General features: G+C 39.8%; 1 protein-coding gene across 1 annotated transcript; it reads right to left on the reverse strand.

The window, feature by feature from the left end:
- Positions 1 to 235: 235 nt before the first annotated feature.
- LOC116196349 (phenylalanine ammonia-lyase-like) lies at positions 236 to 5,380 on the reverse strand. The gene is made up of 2 exons (XM_031526023.1): positions 4,713 to 5,380; positions 236 to 2,283 (listed from the first exon to the last, which is right to left on the reverse strand). Exons 1-2 carry the CDS (start codon positions 5,114 to 5,116, stop codon positions 534 to 536), a joined length of 2,154 nt encoding a protein of 717 aa, XP_031381883.1. The 5' UTR covers positions 5,117 to 5,380; the 3' UTR covers positions 236 to 533.
- Between the last annotated feature and the right edge of the window lie 4,289 nt (positions 5,381 to 9,669).

Raw genomic sequence — 9,669 nt, forward strand, 5'->3', positions numbered from 1 at the left:
GGTCCAAATATATATGGACAGGGCGCTGTTACCATAACTTTAGTATTTGGTTATCTGATTGCAAAGTACTGTTCGTCTGATGTGATGTTTTATTTGCATGTATTTTTCTTTGTAGTCTCTGGAGGTAAGGTTACCTCCAATCTTTCTATTCTTGCAATTAATTTGTAACCTGGCACTCATTCTCAAATAACGATTTAAAATCCTCATTACTTTCAAGAAGCAAAGAAAGTCTGAATACATTGTATCACAAATTTTTACAGTTTGTCTCGAATTATTCTAACCAAACAGAGAATTGCAAGGCCTCCGGGCGGGGGGAGGGGGAAGAAAATTTTCTATAGACACCATTTGGACAAAACAGTAAAGAACATAGTAAGAAATAAAACAAAAAAGGGCATATTACACGGTCGCCCTCTTGTTTTTTGGTTAGGTCCAAGAGAGGTCCAACACAAAGCAAACTCAACGTGTATCATTACATACATGAATACAATTAATTAGACCATATAACAGCTCATTTTAGTAACTAAATGATCTTCTTAGCAGATTGGAAGAGGAGCACCATTCCAATCCCTCAAGCATTCCAGCAGGGGATCTATCAACTTCCCCTCGCAGATCGCCTTGAACACCATGTCGAAGTCCTCCCCAGGGGAACGGGCCTTCTCCCCGGTGAGCATGCTGGTCCCTAGCTCCTCCCTCATGAGCCGGTACAACGGGTACGACCTGCACTCCTTGATCCTGTTCGGGATCGCCGAGGTCCCGCTCTCAAACTGGGCCCGTGCAGCCTCCACTTCCTTCGGGAGGACCGCTCTCAGCTCCTCTTCGAACGACCCGATCTTCTGGAAGATTGAGGTCCCTAGGCTCCTCTCAGCCTCGCCATTGGCCATCGCGTGCTCCACCAGGACCTGCCTCAAGTTCTGCATAAGCGGGTAGGTCACGCTGCAGGGGTCGTCGATGTATGTGAACACGTGCTCCCGGTCGACTGCCCTGATGAGGTCCTTCTCGGAGAACCTCGAGTTGTGGAGCTCCCCGTTTAATCCAACGGTCAGGATCTTCCGGGCCACCTGCGTCACGGTGTTCTTGACCGTAGCCTTGAGGTTCTCCTCCAAGTGCCTCAAGTCAATGGATTGGCACAGTGCAATAAGGTAAGTTGAGGACATGAGTTTCAGTATGTCCACAGCTTCCGCTGTCTTTCTTGATGAGATTAGGCCTAATGAGTTCACGTCCTGGTTGTGTTGCTCTGCGCTTTGGACGTGATTCGTCACGGGGTTAGCTAGGAACTGCAGCTCCGAGCAGTATGAGGCCATCGCGATCTCCGCGCCCTTGAAGCCATAGTCAAGGCTCGGGTTCCGGCCCCCAGAGAGGTTAGAGGGCAGCCCATTGTTATAGAAGTCATTAACCAGCTCGGAGAACTGGGCAAACATCAGCTTCCCGATTGCAGCGATGGCTAGCCTAGTATTGTCCATTGAGACCCCGATCGGTGTTCCCTGGAAATTTCCCCCGTGGAGGGCCTTGTTCCTCGAGACATCGATCAACGGGTTGTCATTCACCGAGTTTATCTCCCGCTCGATCATTTTAGTCGCGCACCGGATCACTTCGATCTGGGGCCCGAGCCACTGGGGAGACGTCCTCAGGGCGTATCTGTCCTGTTTGGGCTTCTGGAGAGGGTCCATTTCATGGAGCTTCTGGGCTGCCTTTACGTAGGAGCTTCCATCCAGGATGTGCTCCATTATGGCCGCAGCCTCGATCTGGCCCGGGTGGTGCTTCAACTTGTGGGTCAAGTGGTCCGTGAACTCGGGCTTCCCCTGCATAACCTCTGCGAAGATCGCAGACAGGACTTCCGAGAGGACAGCCAGAACATTTGCCTCAAAGAGCACCATCGAGGCCAGGCCTGATCCGACCGCCGTCCCGTTCACCAATGCTAGGCCCTCCTTGGGCTGCAGCTCAAAGAACCCGCTCTCAATCCCTGCCAACTGGAAGGCCTTGGCCCCGTCGAGGATCTCCCCGTCCGGGCCGGTTGCCCTGGAATTGGGCCTTCCGGTCAACAGGCCCGCGATGTATGACAAGGGGACTAGGTCGCCCGAGGCAGTGATTGTCCCCCTAAGCGGCAGGCACGGGGTGACATTATTGTTGAGCAGCTTCGCAATGGCCTCCAGGATCTCGAACCGGATCCCTGAGTAGCCCTGCAGGAGGGTGTTGATCCTCACCAACATTGCTGCCCTTGTGGCCGAGCGAGACAGCGTGTGGCACGTTTCGGCTCCGTTTCCGAAGATACCGGAATTCAAGAACCTGGACGGGGGAATTTTCATAAAACATTAGAATCATAATTCCAAACATAATATTAGTAATCGCAATTTTCTTTTACCGTACAGTTCAGTTATGAACTTATCATACCATCATCGACAAAAAAAAGGCCCAATTATGGCCCAAACTGGGGCGGAACCAATGCCATTTAATTATGAGATGTACTGACCAAAAATAACACCTAGGGTTCACTGTTTTTTTTTTTAACTTGATTGGACGGCTAACTGTTTTTTCCCCCTCTAAAGAAATTATTTATGAATGAGATTTCCATTTTAATTCATTAAGGACTATCATCTTCAAGTTGTTGTGGTGGTCGGTCCAAATAATTTAATAAAGTCATAAGTTTAAGTGGCTATGGTGCTTTCTGGGCACGGTTGACAAAAAGCCCTACTCGAAGGCCATGTGAGATGTGGGTGACACTTTAAAATTTGAATGGTTCTCAACAATATTTAGGGCCCGTTTGGATTTCGAGTTCAGTGATTTTAACTTTAACTTTAACTCAACACACTATATAGTAAAAATACACATTTTCCAATTCAAAAATTAATTTTAACTTTAACTCAACACACTACACAACAAAAACACACGTTTCCCAAGTCAAATTTATAAATCACATCTTATTTGTCATTTTCCATAATCAAAATCAAAATCAAAATCAAAATAACTTTAACTCTGAATTCAAACGACTCCTTGTATATGCTCAAGCACACAAAAGTCTCATAGACGCCACATGATCGGTCGGAATAAAACAGTCCAATCCGTAATTATGGTGAAAATGCCATCAATATTGCAATGGTGCTCCCGAAAGTGTAGTGCTGTTGTCGATTATATCCATGAATAGTGGAGACAATTTCTTTTTTTTTTTTTTTTCGGTGGAACCGTGAAGACAATTTACAAAAGAAAAGTGAGCGTCCGTATGTTTATTATGACGAGCCTTGCATATATATTCAGTCTTTCATACAGAAAGCTCATTAACCTATTTACCTGAAAAGGTCATATCAATGTAGAAATAGATTTTAATTGATGTCAATTAACGACGTTACTTGCACGCTTACCCATCATTCTTCTTCCATTTTTTAAAAATAAATATTTAAACCGACTGCCATTTAATTCAATCACAAGGAACTTATACCATGTCGGTGTTACTGCAGGAGCATATATTATTTTTTGTCTTCTTATTGTATTTTCCATTGAAATTTACTTTGGTAAACATATAATATACATATATATATATATATAATTACCCAAATATATATTTATATATATTATTGTCAAGAAAAGATAAATTAATATTCAAACTTCAGGAGTCCATTTAGCCCTTTTACCCATTCCAATGATTTTATTTTCTAAATATTGATTTGGGTAGGTGAGAAAGGATAGTGAACAAAAGATAATTTAACAAATTTATTTCATTTTATTTTTATTGTTTTCTGATAAACTACCAGTGGATCGTTTTGTCTGCGACCAGTTGAATCCCGATGTCAGAGCATCACCAATTAAAAATAAAGCATGTCATTAAATTAAAACTAATTTAATTCCCCTTTTTTTGTGCATTAAAGATGAGCCAACTGCATAATTCAATAATTTATCCCAAAAAACCTGCATAATCCAATTTTCTGGTTTCAGTAAAATTTTGGATTTTTCTTCGTAAAGGAGGTTCATATTTGACAATATTTCTCCATAATATAATATCTATATGTTTGTATATATTAGAATGACGAGATATGATCGTACTAAATTCATGAGTTTTCCTTATAATAAAAAAAATTAGGAGATATGATTCGACTTTTCGATCGAGCCATTAAAAAGCCTATGCAAGAATATCTTTGATAATTAATAAGGTTAGAGATGAGGATACGATCCGACTTTTCGGTCGAGCCATTAAAAAGCCTATGCAAGAATATCTTTGATAATTAATAAGGTTAGAGATGAGGACTGAGATATGGATTCATTTTTTTTTTCCTCTCTCTCTCTCTCGCATTAAAGAAGAGCCGGCCGAAAAGTAAAATCTTATACAGGGCCGGGGTTCACGAATGTTGAGTTTTCCTTCCATAAAGGGGTACAGTTGGATAGGGTTACAACGGGAAGGTACCACATGCAACTTTTCGGCCAAACCATTAAAAGCTTATCATGCATGAAAATCTTCGATAATTAATAAGGACAGATAAAAAAATAAGTCATATATATATATATACATACATATATAATTCCTATCGAATTTTGAGGACCAAACAAGGAAGTCATAACATCTTTGTATGAATTGTCGGGAGCGTCTTAAAGGGAATATCAGTATCAGTATATTAAAATCTTTCAACTTAGGGAAGTGGCAGATCACTAAGAATCTAACTACCCACCGAGGCTGAACGAATTCGATCTCATCGTACAAACAAAAGGAAGAAATATAACAGACATACCTTATGAGCTCCTTTTGTAGGGCTCCTCCTTGCTTGGTCCTCCTGTGCGAGGTTGCGCCGAACCCGGTAGTCACACCGTAGCTGTCGGTGCCCTTGTTCAGGCTCTCCATGACCCAGTTGCTGCTGGCCTCGACGCCTGGTCGGGCTTCCTCCGAAAGCCCAACATTTACCACACGGCACGCCGCAGCTGCCACTTGGGCGACCGTCAGGGTCTCACCACCAAGCTGGACTGCCGGCCTCCGGTACTCCTCCACCATCTGCTTGACCTCATCGAGGTGGCTGCCCATCAGCGACTTGGCCGCAGATGCCCAGTTCAGCGGGTCACCGCTGGCTGCAGGAGAGGTGCATAAGCCGGCCAGCGGGCCGTCTCCGGTGCATTCCATGCGGGACGTCTCCATATACATCCTCGGTTGACAAGAGATCAATAAGGCGATGCCAAGAATCTAAAGGAGGATCAAAACTGTGTAATGAGGGGTGCACTTGGGCAACACGGAGAGATTCTTTGAAGTGAAAGCACGTACGTAGATGAGAAGGATGTCGAGAGATCCCGTGCTCGAGTCAGAAAGGATATATATTCGTACAATTGATGACAGTAATTATAAGTGTATTTCGGGTGCAATAGGAAAAAATTTCATGCAAAGGAGGAGGAATAATTTTTCCTGATTTCAGTGAACGCGAAAATTGCTTCCTTAAATAGAACGCCCCCCCCTCCGCCATTGAGTGCTGGGCAGGTTAGGCCGATGGGTTAGTTGAAAATCGGAAGTGGCCGTCCGATCTTGTTCGTGGCAACGAACGGGTCTTATCTAGCCACGCGTCGTGCATGTGGTGGGTGACACTCGGTCTGTGGTGGACCCGGACTTTTTTGTTCTTATTATTATTTTTATTATTAATTTTAAATCGTCAAAGTTTGTAGTGGGGAGGGGGGTTGGTGAGGGGGGAACGGAAGCAAAGCGTCAGTTTTGTAGATAATAAAAGAGGATGTTATAGATAATATTGGGGACAATATTTTGTTGAGAAAAATGGATGATGACAAGACGTAAACGATTAATTTCGTCTCTGACTTATGTAAGTTGTATTAATCAAATTCTTGAGAAAAATATTACATTAATTTCATCTATTATAACATCAATTTCGTTCCTGATCACAACAATTTCGTCCTTGGACACATTAATTTTGTCCTTGATCACATCAATTTCATCATTGTTATATCAATTTAGTACTTCCGCTTAGTCACATCAATTTAGTTTTTCATTTATCATATCATTTTGGTCTTTATCCACATCAATTCTTTTCATAAAAAATGTCCATTTGGTCTTCTCCTTCTTTGTACTACTCTATTCTCTGAGCCGACTTTGGAGTATCTGTTCTCATGATTCAAAGCCTATAGTTCAAAATCATAGAATGGTGGGTAAAGAAAGAAAAAACAGTTGTTAAGGAAGAAGTAGTTAAGTTGAGGGAAATTGGTTTCGTTAAAGATGTAAGATTCCACACGTGGATAGCCAACACGGTATCATTTTGAAAATCTAACGGGAAATGGAGAATGTACGTAGACTATACGGACTTGAATAAAGCTTGCCCAAAAGATGCCTACCCATTGCCCAGGATTGACCAACTTGTAGATTCGGCTGTTGGGAATGAGTTGTTGAGTATTATGGATGCCTACTCTGGTTACAACTAGATCCGCATGCACAAAAGCGACGAAGTTCATAATGCCTTCTATGCAAGGATGATGTTTATTGCTACAAAGTAATGCCATTTGGCATCAAAAAACGCATGAGCAACATATCAGCGACTTGTTAATAAAATGTTCGACAAACAGCTTGGGAAGAACGTGGAAGCTTATGTCGACAACAAGATAGTTAAAGGATTACTTGTGATGAGTTCCTACTCTATGAAAGCCAAAAGCAGGGGAAATGTTGGCTATCTACTTGGCAGAAGGCGGGAAGTATCTGTTTGTGTATTTTATGAGTAAGGTGTTGAATCATTCAGAAGCTGACTACCCCCAAATTGAGCAACTTGCCTTCGCTTTGGTGGTCGTAGCGAGGAAGCTACGCCCTTATTTTCATAGTCATCAGATTCTGGTCCTAATGGATTAGCCACTAGGTCGAATTCCGAGGAAAAAAGAGGGTTCCAGCCGAATCACACAGTGTGGTATTGAGCTGATAGAGTTCAGTATTGATTATACAGCTCAAACAGTGATTAAAGGGCAAGCTCTCGCCAACTTTATAGCAGAAATGACAAGGCGACCCGATACTCCTTTGCCTCAGCAACCTAGGTGAAGGGTTCAAGTTTCTTGGAAAACTTCCTAGTTGTTTTTGAACTTGATACTCTAACTATAGACTTGCGAATGAGTGGTGTTCCTCTGAAACTTCAATGGGATTGTGATGACGAGCCCAGATCTCCAAGTCTAAATGTAATTATGGCTCAAATTGGACATTCTGCTGTGTGGTTCGGGCCCATATGGTTACTCCCATGGGGGTTGCTACGCTGCTTAGCCCTTGACCCCGTTTACCTGTTAAAAAAAAAAACCTTTTATCATCATTTGGTAATAGTATGAAGCTCGATTAATTGCAATAATGGTATACATACTTTAACGTATTCAATAACAATTTCCATACTGTATTTACCCGAAAAAATGAAAAAAAGTTCTATACGTGAAAAAATATTGGTTGAATATTACCAATCCAAACACATACATTTTGGATGAGTAACAACCAATCAAAATATTTATAAGTGGAAATTCGTGGATCCGTTGTGGGAACACTTTCTCATTTTCAGGCATTCTAATTCAATGTTACACAGTCAAATGGCTTAGTAATACTCAGCCAAATATTTGCTCATGCTACAGGATATTATTCTTCATGGCATTTATATTTCCTTGCTTATATTTCAATGTGTGTAAGTTATTTTTTTGGGTGAATTTTCCATTGGGTGAATAATGTATTATAAGTTTTAAAACTTATAATAAAAAATTATTAATCGACAAAAAGAAAAATAGTTACCTATAGATGTACAGTAATCCAAAATTCAAATTAATTAAGACACAGGACCAAGTCAAACATCATGATCTTGTCAGAATCCCTAAACAATTCCCCCTCAGAGGTTATACATCAGCTTGTATAAGTATGAACAACTTTTACCAATCAAAAAAAAAAAGTATGAACAACTTTTTCTTATAGTATTTTGAAGTCCAACGAGATCCCATTAATTTAAGTTCGAAATAATGAATAAAGCTTTATTAATTGTGAATTTTTTTCATTCAAAAAACTCGATTCTAAAATCTTATTTAAACAAAAAGAAAAAAGAGAAAAAATGTAAATTTACCTGAATCAACCTGCATTAGATAACGTACTAAAATTGGAGATGATGCTTCTGCGTAGGATCCTCACATTGATTAGTTCCAGTCAAACCAATAAACTTGTATATAGAATTAAAGACACCTATTATAAGCTTGTTTAAAGAATTAGTTAGTTAATCTACCGAAAAAAATAATTAGTTAATTAAGTAGCAAATTGACTTCTTCCGCTGCCACAAATTAAATGTTCATGGAGTCCCGTGAGGAGCAAAATTAAACACGAACTGCACCTTAATTTTTCCAGCCTAATAAAAGAAGAACAAAAGCTAAATAAAAAGGTACAAAAATCTCACTAATGAGGATAGAATCCGAAATCTCAGAATTCCTAAACAACGACTTGTGCCACTACAACAAAGCATCTTCCTCAATTGTATCATAATTTGAGGGATTTGGCCCGAATGTCTTAACATGCATTATATTTCTTAAAAGTCATCTAGGTTCAGTCGATTCATTGGGATAAGACCGCATGAATTTATTCCTCTTTTATTCATCACTAGCAGCGTCGCCGCGCATTCCTGCGGGTTAAAAATCTTTCTTCAATTTTTTTGATTCATTATAATAGTTTGTGTAATAATCAATATAGTGTATAACTAAAAATAATAATAAAACTACTTTTTGGTAAAAATTACGAACTCTCTATTAATAGTAAATAGTCTATTTTTTTCAAAAGATGGTATCATGTTATCATATATGATATAATTTTTCTTTTTATTTCATGAAGTGTGTTTTGAATTTGTTAGATGGGTTGATCCTTGAATATAAAGTTTATAGGTTTGCTCTTAAATGGATAGGTACGAATAAGATTTGAAGATAAGATTAAGTAATGGTAGACATGATGAAAAATGAAAATATTTGTATTTTATAAATTTATAAAAATTAATTTACAACGAAATTAATTTTTATCATTGGGTTTACATAGATAAAGAAAAAAAAAAGGTTTGTTTGACAATTGCACCTCGTAGATTTCGAGCTTTGTTTTAGATATCAAAGTCAACAATTACTATTAGGTGTACAATGAAATCGCAAAACATGCTAGGGTTTTGGGACCGTTTCCTTTCTAAGGTGAACAAATGAAGTCGCATAACATGCTCAATCGATATCGTTGAAAAATACATAATATTATAGTAGGGAAGCCCTGCGCCCTGTACCGAAAGATCCTCCTTAAAGGAAAGAGAGTACCAAGGAAATGTTTCGAAGGAGAGATATATGATGGGACTACTTGAGCTAGTCACTACGTTTCGAAGACAGGAAATGTATGAAATTTGTAAATGACCCAAATGACTTATTCGAAAATGTTTATTCAGTTTTATAAGCTTTATCTTGGACTTTTTGGTCCTATAATATTTGCTCCGCAGGATACTTTTAGTGCTATTCATAATCACTCGTTACAGCATTGCTAATGTGGACTTAATAGTATTTTCAAAATTGTCCTAGCCGACCGTTAATCGTCCACTTCACAATTTTTTATTGGCTAAAAATTTTAAAAATAAAAATAATTTAAAAAATAGAAGGGGGGCGCTCGGGAAGGGTTGGGCATAAGGGGAGCCCAACTTCGATCCGGTCGCTCCACCCCTCTATCTCTCTCAGTTGACAGAGGAAGAG

This window comes from Punica granatum, chromosome 2 (assembly GCF_007655135.1).
Source record: "Punica granatum isolate Tunisia-2019 chromosome 2, ASM765513v2, whole genome shotgun sequence".
Lineage (NCBI taxonomy): Eukaryota > Viridiplantae > Streptophyta > Magnoliopsida > Myrtales > Lythraceae > Punica > Punica granatum.